This window comes from Suncus etruscus, chromosome 19, assembly GCF_024139225.1.
Source record: "Suncus etruscus isolate mSunEtr1 chromosome 19, mSunEtr1.pri.cur, whole genome shotgun sequence".
In the NCBI taxonomy this organism is placed as follows: Eukaryota; Metazoa; Chordata; class Mammalia; order Eulipotyphla; family Soricidae; genus Suncus; species Suncus etruscus.
The window spans coordinates 1,408,265-1,427,791 of record NC_064866.1 but is presented as its reverse complement, the minus strand read 5'-3'; the positions used below and the strand labels follow the sequence as shown (position 1 = coordinate 1,427,791).

Sequence of the window (19,527 nt, the reverse complement as noted above, 5' to 3'; positions counted from 1 at the left end):
TTCTAACCTGAAGATGATATAAGATTGAGAAAGAGTAGGTTTGTGTTTTTGGCTGAAACCCAAAGTAGTCTTTGGAGGACTCGTGTCTTTGCTGAGTCACACTAACACTTTGGTATTGTCTCCTTTTCCTTAGGACTGACTTGGATGTCTCACTCAAGGTAACACATTTCCTGTCATGGTTTGAGTTTCTATTTTGCAACATGTTTGTGTTTCCTGAATAGTAGTAGCACCACTTCGCTTCACTGTATTTTCAAGTTGAGCTCTCTATTCCTCTTTTTTAAATTATTATTTACTTGGATTGGGGGTCACAAAGTGCTCGGGTGTTACTCATGGTTCTGCACCCAGGAAATTATTCCTGGCAGGATCAGGGGACCATATGGGGATCAAATTCGGGTTGGCTGAGTACCAGGCAAGTGCCTAACCCACTGTCCTATTACTGCTCTGGCCCCACTATTCATTCCCCTTTCGCTGTTCCTGTAGGCACGGCCAGACTCAAGACCACCGAGTACACGACCGGAACTTGAAGAATATGTCCCCCCCTCCTCCCTTGCCCTCTAACAATGCTGCCACTGTGAAATCTGCGGGGACCACCCCCCCAGCCGAGCCTGAGCCCGAAGAGCTCCCCGCTCGCACGGCTCAGACACTCCCGTCACCAGCCTCGACGACAACCCCTCCCCTGACTCCAACGCCTGCCTCTGCGCCCCCTTCAGCCCTCCCGCCCTCGGCCGCAGAGGAGGTGCCCTGTCTGAACGTGGAGGAGGAGAGCCCCATTGCCCAGGAAGCTGAGCCAGCCTCGGGCGGTGGGAGCGGCGTCGGCGTCGGCAAGAAGGAGCAGCTGTCCGTGAAGAAGCTCCGCGTGGTGCTCTTCGCCCTGTGCTGCAACACCGAGCAGGCCGCCGAACACTTCCGAAACCCCCAGCGGCGAATCCGGCGCTGGCTGCGGCGCTTCCAGGCCTCCCAGGGCGAGAGCCTCGAGGGCAAGTACCTGAGCCTGGAGGCGGAAGAGAAGCTGGCCGAGTGGGTGCTGACCCAGCGGGAGCAGCAGCTGCCCGTCAACGAGGAGACCTTGTTCCAGAAGGCCACCAAAATAGGTCGGTCCCTGGAAGGGGGCTTTAAGATCTCCTACGAGTGGGCGGTGCGCTTCATGCTGCGGCACCACCTCGCGCCCCACGCCCGGCGCGCTGTGGCCCACACCCTCCCCAAGGACGTGGCCGACAACGCGGAACTCTTCATTGAGTTTGTCCAGCGGCAGATTCACAACCAGGACTTGGCCCTGTCCATGATCGTGGCCGTGGACGAGATCTCCTTGTTCCTGGACACGGAAGTGCTGAGCAGCGACGACCGTAAAGAGAACGCCCTACAGACAGTCGGCACAGGGGAGCCCTGGTGTGACGTGGTGCTGGCCATTCTGGCAGATGGCGCCGTGCTGCCCACGCTGGTTCTCTGCCGCGGACAAATGGAGAGGCCCACCGACATGCCGGAGTCCATCTTGCTGGAGGCCAAGGAGACTGGCTACAGCGACGACGAGATCATGGAGCTGTGGTCCAGCCGAGTGTGGCGGAAGCACACCGCGTGCAGGCGGAGCAAAGGCATGCTCGTGATGGACTGTCACCGTGCCCACATGTCGGAGGAGGTGCTGGCCCTTCTCAGCGCCTCGAGCACTTTGCCCGCGGTGGTGCCGGCGGGCTGTAGCTCCAAGATCCAGCCCCTGGACGTCTGTATCAAACGGACTGTCAAGAACTTCCTGCACAAAAAGTGGAAAGAACAGGCTCGGGCCATGGCAGACACGACCTGCGATGCCAGCCTCCTGCTGCAGCTAGTGCTGACCTGGCTGGCCGAGGTCCTGGGCGTCATCCGGGACTGTCCGGAGCTGGTCCAGCGGTCTTTCCTCGTGGCCAGCGTGCTGCCCGGTCCCGACGGCAACGTCAGCTCGCCTTCCAGAAATGCCGACATGCAGGAGGAGCTCATTTCCTCCCTGGAAGAGCAACTGAAGCTCAGCGGGGAACAGTCCGAGGAAGCCTCCGCGTCCACACCTCGCCGCAGGTCCTCTCCCGAAGAGGCGCTCGAGCCCGAGAGCCTGCACCAGCTCTTCGAGGGGGAAAGCGAGACCGAGTCGTTCTATGGCTTCGACGAGGCCGACCTGGCGCCGATGGAGATTTGAGCGGCCCAGCTCGGAAGGGTCGGAATGGGGGTGGGGAAGTACAAGAGGAGGGTGGGTAGAGGGCGCCAGGGGAAGGGAAGGGTCGCCAGGTGGGGTTATTTGGTTTCTACGTTTTACTTTGATGCCACCCTTCCACCCTGCGGATGGGGTGGTTATTAGGAGAACCAGTCGCGATCGCATCTGAGCCCAAGAGCCCTGTTGGTCCTTCACTTCTGCGAAAAGCAGGTTTTTGTGACTTTTTTTTTAAATCGTTGTGTTTGGTATTTTTCTGACAAAATCCAAAAAAAGAAAAAAATTATTTGTGGGCGAACGTTAGGTTTTTTTCCCCTTTCTTACCTCACTTGTATCATAGTGCATCTGGGTTGTTTGTTTGACTGTGTGGCCAATGTCTTTGGCATGATACTATTCCAATCATTGTCAGTGTGAGAACATTTCTGAAGACGGGAAAGACAACAATTATGTCGCTCACAAACTGGTTTATTATATATATGGATCAAAAGAAACTTTTTTTCATTGTGGTCTTAAGTCTTTTATATAAAAATGAAAATGAAAAAAAATATCCCACGAACTCCTCCTCCTTTCTTTCCCTCCCTCTCCAGAGATGTTGGCTTCCACAGCAACTCTGATATAAATTTGTGGCTTTAAAAATGCATGGAACCACCTTTAGTCATTCAGAAAGATGAATATACGCGTTCTTCACACTTCTCCCTCCAGCAAAAAACACAAAACCGGTATTATTTGCACTTGCAAACGTTGGCCCGTTCGTTCCCCATTCTCACACCATCTCCGGACAAAGGATCGTCCTTGTGCCACTAGCGAGCGAGTGGTTCCAGGGGAAGCCCTCCGTGCGTGGGTCTTCGTGCCAGCGCCCTAGCGTTGTTCTCGCTTTGTGGAAGGCCCCGGTGGTGCCTGTTCACGACAGACCACGTGTCCCGCAGCCACGTCGAGAAGAGACCACTTGTTCAAATCCTGCTTCCTGTTCCCCACCCAATCCTTTTTCCTGCCCAGAGAAGAGACTCACCTGAGGAAGAAGCACGGGGTGTGCACAAAAGCAAAGAGCAAGACATGAATCTTTATTTTTCACTGCCAGCTTCAAGGGAAGACGATTTTTTCTACAGTTTGCATGACCTTTTTTTAAGATTGTACTATGTACGTACTCCCGGTTCTAAACTGAAAACGTGTTCTTACAGAGCAAGGAGCGAAAGCCCCAGCCCGCCTTGCCCACAGCTTCACCTCTCCCATCCGTCCGTCCGTCCGTCCATCCTGACGCTTTCAGCAACGTTCCCCCTCCTGTGAACCAAGGAGGCCACCCGCACAGGCTTGTAAATGGTTCGTCTTTGAAAATGTACATACGTGGAACATTTAATAAAATGAGGGGAAAACGGATTTATAAACAATGTGGTTATTTTCTAGGTGACCGGATTTTAATAGGCTTGCTTCCAGTCTGGGAGAAGCTCACGTTGTGACGGGCCTCGTACAGGTGTGAAGTTTGTCACCACCTGTTTCTTTTCACCCAATTTTTGTCGTCGTCATCATCCCCTCTCCCCCCTTTTTTTTTTTTTTTTTTCTTTAAGGCTCCCACCCCAGCACACTATAATATAGTGAGCTGGAATGGCCCCTCTCTGAACTAGCCTGGCCAAGTTTCAAACTCAAACCACGGCATCAGGAAATGAAAGGAAATTTGATTCTGCTTCGGGCATCTCTGCCCCAGGTTTCGGTTTTGTTTTGCTTTTTTGTCCTATGCCGTTCTGACAGAATATGAACTTTTCAAGTCAGACCCCTTGTCTCGGAGAACGTTCAAGCACCGGCGGTCAACTTGACAGCAATCTAGTCTAGTCCTCCTTGCTGGTCTCTGTAGCAGTCTCAGCCTTGGCAGAGCTGGGCTCTCTCCAAGCTTCTGCATCGTGGAGGACTTCTTTGATGGGCGGTTTTTTAATTTTTTGAAGATCCTAAGTCCCAACAGTGGACCAGCTAGCTGGGTTTTGGCCAGAAAATGACCTTTGTGGATTCTGCCTGCATGGCTTAGTAGTAGAAAGGTCTCTTTTTTGTTGTTTTTGTTTTTTTAATATATATAATTCCGTTTAATCAATAAACAAGTATTTATTGACTTTCCTGTGTTGACATTTGAGTATGTGGAAGATCGCATTGACAACTCATGGTTTCTTGTTGCTTCATCTGTTGTAATCATGAATATCAGTTGGAGGGATACTGTGTCTGTGGTGGGCTTTAAGAACCAACCCGTGAAGTTTGGCTAATGCGTTAGCTACTACGCTGAAGACTGGTTACTGTACAGTAATAAGATGGAATGAACAAAACTTCAGAAATTAAGTGGTTTGGGAAAACATGTAGGCGAAAATTAAAATCGGTGCCCCTTTCATGGTGAGGTTTGATGGTAGATTGTGATCATTTAGGAGCCTTACCTACACTAGATGACCGTATTCAGAGCCTGTATCACCCCGAAATCTTTAGAGCCTGCCACATAGTTGGAAACCATTGTTTGCACATCATTCTTATTTCAGTTTTCTACTAGAATATATTCAGTTATTCAAGGTTTCTACTTGAACGAGTGAAAACCAGCAGTGGGACTTTTATTTAGTGTCATGCAGAGAACTCTGTATCTGCTAGCTGAACCAAGAACTGAATCAGTGGTCCGTAAACTCTGGCTCGTGGGCCACATACAGCATTTGTTCAGTTTTTGTTTCCACTGTAGTCCGGCCCTCCAGCAGTCCGAGGGACAGTGAACTGGCCCCGCTTAAAAAGTTTGAGGACCACTAAAATGGTCCTCTGCCAAACCAGCACATGGCAATCATGCAACAGAAACAAGCACTCAGTAGGTAACTGTTTCAAAGGATTTATTTTACAAAAGTGTTCCTTAGATGAGTTGGGGTCCAAGTTTTAGAAGGCGGCTTTCTAAGTTGGTTCTGGATAGCACACCTGCATCTCATTCGAAGCCACTGAAAAGGAAGAAAATGCTTTTGGTTGTAAATCAGTGTGGTGAGAGGAGCCAGAGGGAGTACAAGTGTGGATCGAGGCACTTGCCTTGGCCAAGCCTAGCTCAAGTCCTGGCACTGCACGTTAGGAGCACCACCAGGAATCAGCCTTGGTCACAGAACAGTCAATCAAGCCATGTAAGGTTTGGTCCCCCCAAACAGGAAGACCCTGACAAGGACCCAACTTGGTGCAAGTTGTGGGGTGGGCGAATTCAGTTCTACAACCGGTTTGCCCTGCCGCCTCCTCGCACTCACCTAATCATGTGCGCGATATCCCAGTTGGTCTTGGCGGACAGCGGCCCCTCGATCTCCACACCTTTTTCGGTGATGGTGGCGATTTGGTACTGAAAGGAAGCACAATTCCAGGGGGGATCTGAGCGTGACTTGGGGTCCGCGGACCGCTCCCGCTCAACACAAGGTTCGGCGGGTTTCCTGGTCTTTCCTTCCACACTAAAGGCGGTCGGTAGGTACCCCAAGTCAGGCACCCAGTTCCCCCCCGGCCCTCCTCACCCGGTTGAAGGCACGGGCGTCTCTGTAGTACAGCACCCGCATGCAGCGTTCCACCAGCTCTCGGGCCTCAGCCTGGCTCAGCACCGGCTTCTTCTCCAGAGCCTCTCGCATCAGGGGCTGAGGAGATGGGAGCAGAAGGGGGACGTGGCACCGCACAAGCTCTCGGTCCCAGATCCCGAAGAGAAACTAAAGCACACGTGAGTAGAGATCCGCAGGATCCGCTTCCTCGGGTCCGGGGCCCACTAGCCAGTTCCTGGACGCCCCCTCAGGCTGTAGCCCCCGCTTAGAGCTGCATCGTGAAGGAAGCTCTCTGGTGGCCAGCCCACTCCTCCCTGGACCTCACACGCCCGCTTACCTGAGCCAAGTACGCCCCGTAGCCAGTGGCCAAGGAAGGGGCTTCGTAGGCGACGCCGAGCATGTCCACGTAGCCTAGGAAGCTAAGGGGGCGCAACAAGCTGGGTCAGAAACACGGCACCGTGGGCTCCCGGGGTGCGAGACGTAGGACAGTCGCGGGGTGCCGGGAGTGGGACGCGGGGCAGGGCGAGCCAGCTCCCGGGGTGCGAGGAGAGGGAGAGACGCGGGGGCGTAGACGCGAGGCCGGGCGTGCCTCCGCCCCGCCGACCCACCCACCTCTCGCCGCCGGCGTAGCCCCCGATGACCATGGTGTTCCACAGGGGGTTCATCTTGGAGCGGCGGCTGTACATGGCGCGCGTGAGCCACGAGTGGATGGCCCTGGGGCTGTAGCTGTGGCCGTCGCCCAGCAGCTCCTCGTCGATGCTGGAAGAGGAGCGCGGATGGGGGTCGGGGGGAGGAGACGAAGCTCGGGGGGCTCGGTGCGTGCAACTGGGCTTCCCCGGGCCCTTGCGTGGCCCCCGAGCAAAGGCCGCCCTCTCGCGCCCCGCTGCAGCCGCCACCAAGAACCTACACCATCTGGCCGAGCACCTGCTGCAGGTGCTGGAAGTCGGCGAAGTCCCCGGAGGCGCCGAGCGCGGTGCTGCCGTTGACGCGCACCAGGCGCGGGACGTGGCGGAAGCGCGCCAGCGAGCCGTACGAGCCCAGCGTGTCGGCCGCCAGCACCGCGCCGCCCTCGAACCGCACGCCCAGCACCGACGTGCCCGTCACCATCGGGCTCAGCGTGCGCCGCGCCGGGCCCGAGGCCGAGGCCCACGGCACGCGGTAGAACTGGCCCGGCGCCGGCAGCCCCGGCCACGGCCCGGCGCGGCGAGCCTCCGCCACCGCAGCCACCGCAGCCACCGCATCCATCGCCTCCATCGCCTCCATCGCAGTCACGCCGGAAGTGCCCGGCGCGCCTGCGCGGACGGCGGGGGACGGGGCCGCGGCGGAAGTCCCGCCCTCTCCGTGCGCGCCGCTCTTCCGGCTTCCGGGCGGCCGCGCTCGGCGGCCATGTTGAGAGGGTCGGGCTAGCGCTGCCGGAAGTGGACCTAAGTCCCGCCTACCCCCAACCAAGACACACTTTCGGTTTCCGGTCGGCCGCGTTCGGCGGCCATGTTGAGAAGGTCATTGTTTGGAGCGGGTGGTGTTCGACTACCGATGCCGGAAGTGGACCTAAGCCCCGCCCGCCAAGACACGCTTCCGGTTTCCGGTCGGATCCGCCCGGCGGCCATTTTGAGGAGGTCATCGCCCAGGAACCGCGTGGCCCGAGAGGGTGGTGTCCTGAGTCCCGCCCACCCCCAACAAGACACACTTCCGGCTTCCGGTCGGCCGCGTTCGACGGCCATGTTGAGAAGGTCATTGGAGCGGGTGGTGTTCAGCTAGCGCTGCCGGAAGTGGACCTAAGTCCCGCCTACCCCACCACGCGGCCATTTTGAGGAGGTCATCGTCCAGGAACTGCGGAGCCCGAGAGGGTGGTGTCCTAAGTCCCGCCCATTCGTGCAACGTGCCACACTTCTGGCTTCCGGGCGGCCATCTTGATGAGGTCATCTCCCGGACCTGTTCTGCCCCGCGGCGCTCGCTCCTCCTGCGTGCGTGGCCCTAGAGTAGGGCGTGACGTGACGTGACGTGACGTACATCTACCGAAAGCGGAAATGCCCCTGGCACGCTTCTGACTTCCGGTCGGCAGCATCCGGTGCCATGTTGGTGAGGTCAATCCAGTACTGCAAGTGCACAATTGGGGCATGACTGCGGATTTATTCCGAAGTGTTTTGATTTATAAATTCTTGTGGCATTTTGTATGAAGCCCCACATCTGCCAGGAGTGACCCAGGAGCATTCCCCTTGCACCCCCAAAATTAAAGAAATACCTATAAATACAAATATCTAAAAATGAATATATATTTATATATATTTATTTAATGTGAATTTGTTTAATATGTTTTAATTAAATTTATTTTGTGTATCTATGTATTCATTAGATTTTTAATATATGTTTATTTAATTAATAAAATACTATATATGATTTATAATTTTATATATTATGATTTTATATGAATTTATAAATTATATAGAAATCTGTATTTATATATAAATATTTTAATATATTTAGTTCTTTTGGAGCCTTGTCCAAAAAACTGACACTCTCCCCACTCCCTCAAAACATTAAAAAAAAAATCTTGGATGCTTCATGGAGATTTTCAAAAAAGACTGGCACCCTCCCTCTCCACTCCCTTAAAAAGTTTAAAGTTAAAATTAAAAAATTTTAAATGATTTTAATTAAAGTAAAAATTGTCTGGAGTGCTTTTTGGAGCCTTATCCAAAAGACCGACACCCTCCCTCTCCACTCCCTCAAAATAGTAAAATTAAAAAATTAAAAATAACTTTGATTAAAATTAAACTTAAGAATAAAATCATGCAAGCTTTTGGGACCTTTATCAAAAAGACTGACACGAAACTGGCAACACCAGGACTGTTCACAGCCACCGAGTCATGTTGGGCCTGTCATGGCTGAGTCTTCCAACCTGTATGTGTAGTTGTTGTCATCGCCCTTTGTTTGGTTTTGTCTTGAAGGGGCACCCTGGACAGTACTCCTGGCCCGGTGCTCAAGGAGCACTGCTGGAGAGCTTGGGGGGAACCATATGGGATGCCAACAGTGGAAGCTGAGTTAGTTCACTGTGTGCAAGGCAAATGGCCTACCCACTTATCCTATCGCTTTCACCCTAAAAATCTGTCATTTAAAGATAAGATAATAATTGTGCATACTCTGAGTTGTAGTGAATATCAGGTAGAACAAGTATGAAAACTACATTTCTTTGCCTGCCTCTAACAAGCAAAAAAAAAAAATCCCTTGATATGAGAGAGAGAGGGAGAGTGAGAGAAAGAGACAGAGAGAGAAAGAGAGACAGAGAGAGACAGAGAAAGAGACAGAGAGGGGGGGGGCATTTGCCTTGCACACAGATGACCCAGGATGGAGTCAGGTTCAATCCCTGCCACCCCATATGGTCCCCTGAGCCTGCCAGGAACAATTTCTGAGTACAGAGCCAGGAGTAACTCCTGAGCTTCGCTGGATGTCCTTAACTTAAATATTTTACTCAGTGGCTGGCATACCCCATATGGTCCTTCCGCAACACTGTTAGGAGCAATCCCTGAGCACAGAGTCAGGAGTAAGTCCTAGGCGTCGCCAGAGGTGGCCCCCCCAAGATTAAAAATAAAAATATCCATATGTTAATCTAGCCCAAGCAATGCCAGAAATTTCTAGCTGATTAAATAACAGCATTTTTTTACAACCTAAATCCCGGGAAGAGGGAGAGGGTCAAGATTTTGGTTTATAAGAGGCACTCAATTAACATTCTTTGTATTACTTTGTGATCTTGAAAAGGTTTCACTTCACCCTTGGAGTTAATAGCCACCTCTTCCTCATTCCCCTGTTCTAGATCATTCTGGAGCCATTCAGAGCTTTTGGGGGGCAAATTCTACACCTTCAGATGTGATGAAGATGACCTACTTGGAATTCTTCCAAAGCCTTAGGATGGACCCCAGAGTCATGATCAGATAGACTTTAAATCAATCAGCAATAAATGGACCATACCCTTGCTGACAGTGATTATTATATCATTGTTTTGTTTTTGCTTTGTTAAATTCCTGGCTCAAAACTCAGCTAGGGCAGCAGTTCCACAGGCCATGCATGAAGCAAAGGTACAGCCATTCAGTGCTTAGATGACAGGAAAGGCAAATCACTAACATTTTAGTGATTCAACGGTCAATAGAAAAAAAGGACAACCAACAACATTTAAGGATTTTGGTTTTGGTCTTGTTTTATGGGCCACAATCAGCCGTGTTCAAGGTTTACCCCTAGTTTTTTGCGCTCAGAGAGCAGTCCTGCAATGTCCGGGGACCATATGAAGTGCTAGGGATCAAACATAAATCATTCACATGCTAGATACATTCCTACTCACTGTACTATGCTCCCTCCCTCCCTTCAAGGTTTTGTTCTAAGGTAAAACCAAAGTGTAGGTGGAACTCAAGGAAGGGAAATTTAGAAATTTTCTTTCCTTTTTCTTTTTTTAAATGTTTTATTGAAACCATTGTGATTTATAAAATCCTTTATGTTAGACTTCTGACATCTAAAGTTTAGGTTGTTAGATTTTTGGATCTCTTGATTACATTGCTCTTTCTTGGATATTTAGTTCTGTCCTTTTTTTTTTTTTTTTTTTTTAATCTCCACCCATGTACCTGAGACATCTTTGCACCTAGCCCTCATCCTTCCATATTTGTGTTCCTCCTCCTCCACCCACTTTCTTTCCTTCTCTGGGGCCAAGGGTGTTTGAGACAAATTCCCATTTAGACCATTGCGTTTATTCATGGAGCTATTCTAAATATCATATATAAGTTGTCATAGCCCTCAGCCTATGGCATGATGGCTGAATACCAGTAGCACTGCTGTGATGCATGTCTTGCCTCCCCCATTAAAAGTGGGTGCGATCCTGGCAGACACTACTGAGAAAAAGCCAGTTGTGCCCTAGGTTAGCACTTGGCAGGAAAGCAACAATGAGCTTACTAAAACTAAATTAATGTCTAATAACTTTTAAAAATGCTGAGGACAGTAGATGAAAAACGGTGTGCCTATGTCCCTTCCAGTTAGACAAGTATTGTTACAACACACCTTCCATACCCCAAGCTGCTAAGCTGCCTTTCCCAAGATTGGAAGAATTTATAATATATTATTTGGCCCACCACTTAATTACGTGTATGGACAAGGACATTTGGTTGTTCAAGATGTTTTTTTTTCTCTCTATCTCTCTTTTTGGGCCACACCTGGTGACACTCAGGGCTTACTCCTGGCTACACACTCAAAAATCACTCCTGGCTTGGGGGACCTTATAGGACGCCAGGGGATCAAACAGCAGTCCATCCTAGCTTACCGCATGCAAGGCAAACACCTTACCACTTGCACCATCGCTCCAGTCCCCAAGATGTTTTTTTATATATTTAATAAAACAACTATATTTCTTCATTTGCAAAAGTCATAGAGTTGACATATCTAGTATATAAAGACGTAGAGTTGACAAATACGATAGCACTTAATTTCACAAAGGAAATTGTCCAACTCTGAAAAAAGATAATTGATATCTAGAAATACTTATTTCCAATGTCATGGACTAAGGTTGCGACAAAGTGAATTATTCTTTATCTCACCAAGATGTTTTTATGGAAAATTTACTGTCCTTGCCTCCTATAGTTAAAGAACATTGAATCACACCCTGCTTGTAATATGCGGAAAGTATTCATGCGGAAAGTATTCACGTAATAACAGCCACTAATCCATGGAGGTAGCACCATGGGAATGTTTTGGTTTTTTAGGTGCTTTTGTGGCAATGCTTAGTTAAATTTCAGTAGATGATTTTTTTGAGTATTAGTAAGTCTTAACGGGGTATTAGCGAATATATTAAAGAGTGATTTCTGTGATTTCTGTGTAGGGTTGTGAAACTAATGACTATAGAACAAAGAGTTTATAAAAAGTACTGAAATGTTCAGAATGTGCAGGTGGTAATTCTGGACCAGTGTTGATTCATAATGTTTAACCCTGTGGCTATAATCTCTGGAATGCTTAACATACCATAAGTACCTGCTATTGATAATTTTCTGCTAAAATGTGGCTGAAATTTTTGAATGGACGGACTCAATTCCAACCGCCCTTGAGTGGGTTTGGTTTCTGAGTACCCACCCATAGCCGACTCCTAAGCTCGCATCCTCCTTCTTTTATTTATTTATTTATTTATTTATTTATTTATTTATTGGTTTTGGTTTTGGGGTCACACCCAGCAATGCTCAGCGGTTATTTCTGCCTCTACACTCAAAAATCGCCCTTGGTAGGCTTGGGGGACCATATGGGATGCTGGGATTTGAACCACTGTCCTGCATGCAAGGCCAACACCCTACCTCCATGCTATCTCTCTGGCTCCCCATTCTTCTTCTGGCTTACTTCATCTAACATAATATATTCCAGTTTTATCCACCTTGCAGCAAATTGCATGATTGCATGCCTTACAGCTATGAAGTATTCCATTATATATGTACCACATCAAAGGAGAGCTTATTCGGCTAGCCGAGGTTCAAGTCTCATCCAACCAGGGGGGGGAGTCTTGACAAGGACCCCAAGTCAAATCTTCAAGCAGTTTAAATAGAAATCACAAGCATTAACAGAACAATCATTTCATTACATAGTTGTCTTAACTCATCACTGATTTTTCTGGCTCAACTTTGGTCATCCAGGGACACTCTGAACCAAAACTTCAGTTGCCAAGGGAGCCCCGTTAGATAGAGGACCCCAAGCTCAACCCTTAGTTCTTCATTCCTCATTCCTGGAGGGCACCAACTTTAAATTTTATTTATGAGTTAAACTCTCTCTCTCTGTCTCTCTCCCTCTCTCCTCTGTCGTGTGCCATCCTCACTGGTGTAAAATGAGATCTCATTGTGGAGTCTCCGCTTGAAGTTTCCCACAAGAAATCAGACAGAGCAACAGGAAAAGGTGCATTCCGGCCAGAGGCTGTTGTGCAGCTTTTTGGATCTTACTGAACTAGCCAAACTTCTTTTTTTTTAATTTTTGGTTTCTGGACCACATCCTGAAGTGCTCAGGGATTACTCTTGGCTCTACACTCAGAAACAACCCCCTGCGAAGCTAGGGGGACCATAGGGGATGCCGGAGATAGAACCCAGATCTGTCATGTACAAGGCAAGCACCCTACAGCTGTGTTACCAATCCAGCCCCCGCGTCAAGTTTCTTGTTTCTTCTGTTTTCCCCTGCGACGTTTATTAGCCAAAGTTTACATAAATCACCTGAGGGTCAGGATTGATGTCATTAAGGTTACTTGTGCTAATTAATGCAGAAAAGATGAAAGGAATAAATAAAGTGATTTTACAGGTGTATTACAAAAATTGTCTTGATTTTTTTGTTTTGGTTTTTGGGTCACACCCGGCAGTGCTCAGGGGTTCCTCCTGGCTTCACGCCCAGAAATCGCTCCTGGCAGCCTCGGGGAGGCCATATGGGATGCCAGGAACCATCATCCTTCTGCATGCAAGGCAAACACCTTACCTCCAGGCTATCTCTCCTGTCCGATTTGGATTTTTCTAATGATAAGTGAAGATGAGCATTTTTTTCATGTGTCTGTTGGCCATCCCTCTGTTGGTCTTCCTCAGAGAAGTGTTTGTTCATTTCCTCTCCCCACTTTTTGATTTTTTTATTTTAGGTTTTGTGGAGTTACCCTTTGTGAGTACTTTGTATATCCTAGATATCAACCCTTTATCTGATGTTGAGTGCAAAATTTTCTCCTATTCAGTTAGCTATCGTCTAGTTTTCACCCATGTTTCTTTTGCCATGCAAAACTTTTTAGTCTGATGTAGTTCCATTTATTCAGATTTGATCCTATCGTCCTTGCCATTGGCATCCTATCATGGAAGACTTCTTTGAGGTCTACGTCTTGGAGTGTTCTGCCTAAGTTTTCCTCAGTGAACTTTGTGGATTCAGCTCTGCTCTCAATGTCCTTAATCCACTTTGAACGGACTTTTGTGTAAGGTGTGAGATATGCATGATACCAACAACAGAGACTTGTGTGAAAAATAAAAGTGTGTTGGCACTACAGACAATGTCTTGGATTGGACAATCTAGCTTGCCTGGAGCCTAGAGATGGTCTTGGGCCAGGAAACTTCAGAGGTAGGGTCTCTTTGTATTTAGGCCAAGGTTATTTCTTTCCATGCCCCTCGTATTTTGGTGGGCCTATGCAAACAACAATTGCCACTCTAACACCGTTTTTACTGTGTTCCTTTGACTCTAATCCTTAAAAAAAAAAAAAACACTTAAAATTTGAGGTTAACTTAAGCTAATCTGCAAGTACATGGAAATGTAAAAAATACTATGCCTCTAATGTTTCAGGAGTTACATAAGTTTTATGGCTTTAGATTGCCTTGTGTGCTGTTAAGAAATGTTATAATGTGCTACAATCTGGGGACTTGAGGGAAAAAGTAATTGTACATGAATTCTGTTTTATTTATCTTAATGTTCTTTGGCTGAAAGTTCAAAGTTAAGATATCAGCAAGGGGACTTCTTCTGAGAATTATGTTATGGGTGATTGTCCTTCCACTGTAACTTTACCTTGTCCTCTTCCTTTGCATCTTTGTTTCCATAATTAAAAATTAAAAATTAAAAAAAAGGTGTGAGATATGGATTCAGCTTTCATTTCTTACACGTGGTTATCCCACGTTAGCATAGAACTCATAACATAATTCAAGATTTAAAAAAAATTCAAGATTTTAAGTTAATCATTCCCACATTGATTTTATAAATTTATTTGTATTCTTGTTCATAGGGGCTGTCCCAAACTTCTTAGCGGAAAAAATTAGAATTAATAGCCATCCTCACTCACCATCACTGCACCAACACTCTCATTCCTCTACTATTTTTTTTTTTAAGTTTATTGATTGATTGGTTGGTTGGTTGGATGGTTGGTTGGTTGTTTTTTGGGCCATATCCAGCGGTGTTCAGGGATCACTCCTGGTTTTTGCGCTCAGAAATATCTCCTGGCAGACTGGGGGAACGATATGGGATGCCGGGAATTGAACTGGGTCCCTCCCAGTTTGGCCACATGCAAGGCAAATGCTCTATCGTTGTGCAATCTCTCTGGCCCCACATTCCTCTACTTTTGAGGAAAAGTGGAATTCAAATCTTAACTCCAAAGGACCTACAATTTATTTCCTGGCCTGTGAAAAGGCTCATTTCTGCACCGAGTGGCTATAACAGAAAGATGAAAGACAACATGGCCAACAAGTCTGTAGCTGCATCTCCCTGTGGTTTGCCCCTAAGGAGTTTGGCATCTTTGCAGCCTCCAGATTTCAATTCTCCCACAGGCTCCCCACAACATGGATTGCACTTGTCTGAACTAACCTGAAAACTCCACCAAGGTGGACCCTGAAATCTTCCTTGGAGTGTGTCCTTTGATGTACAGGCAATTTTAAATTTCCATGTGAACGTATGATGAATGCTTTATTTGTTGCCAATATTTTTATGTCACCGCCAATGCCTGGTTTCTGAGAGTTTTATAGCTTTCACTCTTATGTTTAGATCTTTGGTCCATTTTGAGTTCATTTCTGTCTAGGATATACAATGAAGGTGTGACTTGATTCCCGGCCATCTGGACGGACGTCCGAGTTTTCCAGGCATGTCTGTGGAAATAATTGTATTTTCCTCTTTGAATCATCCTGGAACCTTGTTACAATCCTTGCTCTGAGGGTGACCATTTATTTCTGGGAGCTCTGTTTTAGTCCAGTGATCTAGGTCTGTGTTTTGTTTTGAAACCAAACCTGCCTCTGCTCGAGGCTTACTCCTGGCCATGTTCAGGGGTCATTCCTGGGGACCTTATGTGGTTGGCCACATGCAAGGCAGATACGTTATTCATTTTACCATCTCTCTGCCCTCTCTGTTTGTATTTACAATACACTGTTTGTTTGTTTGGGGGGCCAAGGAGAGCACACCCAGCTGTGCTCAGGGACCATTCCTTGTGGGCCTTAGGGGACCATATATAGTACTGGGATTGAATTTGGGTTGTCCTTGTGCAAGGCAAATGTTTCTGTCTCTCTCTGTCTCTCTGTCTCTGTCTCTCTCTCTCTCTCTCTCTCTGTCTGTCTGTCTGTCTCTCTCCTGGGTACACCCCGTGATACTCAGGGGTTACTCTTGGCTATGCACTCAGAAATCACTCCAGGTCGGGGGACCATATGGGATGCTGGGATTGAATCCAGGTCCATCCTGGGCAACCACGTGCAAGGCAAAGGCCCTACCGCCATGCTATCGCTCCAGCCCCGAAGGCAAATGTCTTGCCCATTGTACTATCTCTCTGCCTTCCCTTTTTTGTTTTTAGACCACACCCAGAGAGGCTTAGGGGTTACTCCTGGCTCTGTACTCAGGAGTCACTCCTAGCAGTGCTCAGGGTACCAAATGGGGTGCCAGGGATCAAAGCCAGGTTGGGGTTACTTGTAAAGCAAATGCTCTGTCAGGTGCACTATTGTTCCAGTTAACTCCCCCATTTGGACTTTCTATAGATTCTAGTTCTCTGATTAAATGCTAAATAACTACCTTTATGTTCTACATTTTCATCACGTTCTCTATTTCCCTAACCGTGTTATGTTAAACATAAAATTCTTGTGTGTTTTTGGGCCCATACCTAGCAATGCTTAAGGGTTACTCTTGGCTCTACATTCAGGAGTTAATCCTGGGGCCGGAGAGATAGCACAGCAGTAGGACTTTTGCCTTGCAAGCAGCTAATCCAGAACTGATGGTGGTTCGAATACTAGGATCCCATATGATTCTCCAAGCCTGCCAGGAGTTATTTCTGAGTGCAGAGCCAGAAGTATCCCCTGAACACTGCTGGGTGTGAGAAAGAGAAAGAAAGAAAGAAAGAAAGAAAGAAAGAAAGAAAGAAAGAAAGAAAGAAAGAAAGAAAGAAAGAAAGAAAGAAAGAAAGAAAGAAAGAAAGAAAGAAAGAAAGAAAGAAAGAAAGAAAGAAAGAAAGAAAGAGAGAAAGAGAGAAAGAGAGAGAGAGAGAGAGAGAGAGAGAGAAAGAGAGAAAGAGAGAAAGAGAGAAAGAGAGAAAGAAAGAAAGAAAGAAAGAAAGAAAGAAAGAAAGAAAGAAAGAAAGAAAGAAAGAAAGAAAGAAAGAAAGAAAGAAAGAAGAAAGAGAAAGAGAGAAAGAGAAAGAGAGAGAGAGAGAGAGAAAGGAAGGAAGAAAGAAAGAAAGAAAGAAAGAAAGAAAGAAAGAAAGAAAGAAAGAAAGAAAGAAAGAAAGAAAGAAAGAAAGAAAGAAAGAAAGAAAGAAAGAAAGAAAGAAAGAAAGAGGGAGGGAGAAGGAAGGAAGGAAGGAGGGAGGGAGGAAAGGAGGGAGGGAGGAGAAGGAAGGAAGGGGAAGGAAAGAAGGAAGGAAAGAAGGGGGAAGGAAGGATAGAACGAAGAAAGGGGAAGGAAGGTAGGAAAGGGGAAGGAAGGATGGAGGAAAGAAAGGAAGGAAGGATAGAAGGAAGAAATGGAAGAAGGAAGGGGAAGGGAGGAAGGGGGAAGGAAGGTAGGAAGGGGGAAGGAAGGATAAAAGGGAGGGAGGGAGGAAGGGGACAGAAGGAAGGAAAGGAGGAAGGAAGGTACTAAGGGGGAGGGAAGGAAGAAAGGAAGGAAGGATAGAATGAAGGGAGGAAGGAAGGAAGGAAGGAAGGAGGGGGAAGGAAGGTAGGAAAGGGAAAGGAAGAAAGGAAGGAAGGATGGAGGAAAGGAAGGAAGGAGGGATAGGAGGAAGGATGGAGGAAAGGAAGGAAGGGAAGAAGGAAGGGGGAGGAAGGAAGGAAGGATAGAAGGAATGAAGGGAAGAAGAAAGGGGAAGGAAGGAAAGGGGAAGGAAGGTAGGAAGGGGAAGGAAGGAAGGAAGGAAGGAAGGAAGGAAGGAAGGAAGGAAGGAAGGAAGGAAGGAAGGAAGGAAGGAGGAAAGGAAGGAAGGATAGAAGGGAGGGAGGGAGGGGAAGGAAGAAAGGGAAGGAGGGAGGAAGGAAGGAAGGAAGGAAGGAAGGAAGGAAGGAAGGAAGGAAGGAAGGAAGGAAGGAAGGAAGGGAGGAAGGAAGGAAGGTTAAAAGAAAATAATCATATCTGACCAATGGAATCCTATTCCAGTAATAAAGTCAGCATGTATTATAATTATTGCCAACACCATATTAATAAATTCACAAATGCAAGCATTAACCTCTGGGTGAAAGGAGGACTTGGGTCAAACCAAGCAATGCTCACGGGTTGCTCCCAGCTCTGGGTATCTCTCGCAGGGGTCCTCAGGGAATAATGCGGTGCTGGGGATTGAACTGGAGTGAGCCAGACGCAAGATAATAAGCACCTTATTCACGGCACGACCTCCAGCCTCCACATCACTTTCCTTGATAGAAGGGACACAGGTCATGTTACTGGGGCCTTAGAGCCAACATCTGTATACACATCCATAGTTACATATTAATGTTAAATTTTTTTTTGTTTGTTTTTCGGTCACACCCATTTGACTCTCAGGAGTTACTCCCGCTTATGCGCTCAGAAATCGCCCCTGGCTTGGGGGGACCATATGGGACACCAGGGGATCGAACCGCGGTCCGTCCTACGCTAGCGCTTGCAAGGCAGACACCTTACCTCTAGCGCCACCTTCCCGGCCCCTTAATGTTAAATATTATAATGGGCTATAAGAAATCAGTTACAAGGAGGCTGAGTGTGAACCTTAAAATGCTATTTTCCTCCTTCTCTTCCTCCTCCTCCTCCTCCTTTTTGGGTCACACCCAGCGTTGCTCAAGAGTTACCCCTGGCTCTGCACTCAGAAATCAATCCTGAAAAAAAAAACAAAAAAAAACAAAAAAAAAAAAAAAGGGGGGGTGGGGAAAAAAAAAAAAAAAAAAAAAAGAAATCAATCCTGGCAGGCAGGGGAAACCATATGGAACTCCAGGGGATGGAACCGGGATCTGTCCTGTGTTGGCAGCTTGCGAGGCAAACGCCCTACTGCTGTGCTATCGCTCTGCCCCTAGGCAGTCTCTTTCCAGTTCCTTTTCTTCTTTTAACATCTTGGAAAATTATGATGACCTAATTATATAATATAATTATATCAACGTAATTACTGAGGACTAATTATGTTGAACTGTTTTTACCTAATGTAATGTGCGTATAGACGGTTGTAGATGACAGATAAGACTGGCAAAGTGCAAATTGGCTCTCTTCCCTCTAGACCTTCTACTTGGAGACTATTCAGCTCTGATTTGCTCCTGGTAAGACAGCTTGCTTCTGTGGTTTAATAATGACTTAGAAGCAAATGAGTCTTGTGTCTTTAACTTTATTATTTCTGGGAGCTGGAGATAACACAGTGGATAGAGCGTCTGCCTTGCATGTAGCTAACCTGGATTCAATCCCTAACATCCCACTAGTCGCCAGAGCCTACCAGGAGTAATTCCTAAATATAGAACCAGGAGTAAGCACTGGATACCACTGGATGTGGTCCAAAAGTAAAAGTATTATTTTTAATTTTGTTTCTGGATGGCTGGAAAGATAGTACAGTGGGTCAGGTGCTTGCCTTGCATATAGCTCAGCCTGCTTAGATCCCAGAGTTCCATATGGTCCCCCAAACCCAATAGAAGGGATTCCTGAATGCATAGCCAGGACAATTGCTAGGCATGACCCAAAATAAAAAAATGATTAATTAATTTTCCGGAGATTGAAGAGTTAGTATAGTGGGTAGGGTGTTTGGCCTGCATGAAACTGGCCTGGTTCAATCCCCAACAGCCCATATGGTCCTGTGCCTGGCAGGAGTGATTTCTAAGTGCAGAACCAGGAGTAACCCTGAGAGGAGCCAGGTATGATCCCAAGTTAAAACAAACAAATAAATGACTGGTCTGTTTTGTTAATAAAAGCTAAGAGTTCATCAGA

At 47.3% G+C, this 19,527-nt stretch overlaps 2 protein-coding genes across 2 annotated transcripts in view; one reads left to right on the top strand and one right to left on the bottom strand.

Annotated features, from left to right (window-relative positions):
• POGZ (pogo transposable element derived with ZNF domain) overlaps nt 1-2,213 on the top strand; it is a 64,748-nt gene extending 62,535 nt beyond the window's left edge. Inside the window, exons 17-18 of the mRNA XM_049765897.1 lie at nt 134-158; nt 481-2,213. Of these exons, the coding sequence (XP_049621854.1) occupies nt 134-158; nt 481-2,161 (1,706 nt within the window). The 3' untranslated portion in view covers nt 2,162-2,213. The remainder of the gene's footprint in view (nt 1-133; nt 159-480) is intronic.
• A 3,189-nt stretch (nt 2,214-5,402) lies between these two features.
• On the bottom strand, nt 5,403-18,028 carry PSMB4 (proteasome 20S subunit beta 4). The gene is made up of 9 exons (XM_049765996.1): nt 17,966-18,028; nt 7,696-7,775; nt 7,475-7,639; nt 7,136-7,335; nt 6,587-7,088; nt 6,292-6,438; nt 6,017-6,098; nt 5,662-5,778; nt 5,403-5,495 (listed from the first exon to the last, which is right to left on the bottom strand). Exons 1-9 carry the CDS (start codon nt 18,026-18,028, stop codon nt 5,403-5,405), a joined length of 1,449 nt encoding a protein of 482 aa, XP_049621953.1.
• Nucleotides 18,029-19,527: the final 1,499 nt, after the last annotated feature.

Excerpts from the sequence above, each read along its gene's own strand:
- PSMB4 (XM_049765996.1), bottom strand. The coding sequence starts at position 18,028 with ATGACCTGTGTCCCTTCTATCAAGGAAAGTGATGTGGAGGCTGGAGGT. Across the intron at positions 7,336-7,474 it reads CTCCTCAAAATGGCCGCGTG|GACACCACCCTCTCGGGCCA; the intron begins GTGGGGTAGGCG and ends GGCGGGACTCAG. Across the intron at positions 7,089-7,135 it reads CGGCCGACCGGAAACCGAAA|CGCTAGCCCGACCCTCTCAA; the intron begins GTGTGTCTTGGT and ends CACTTCCGGCAG.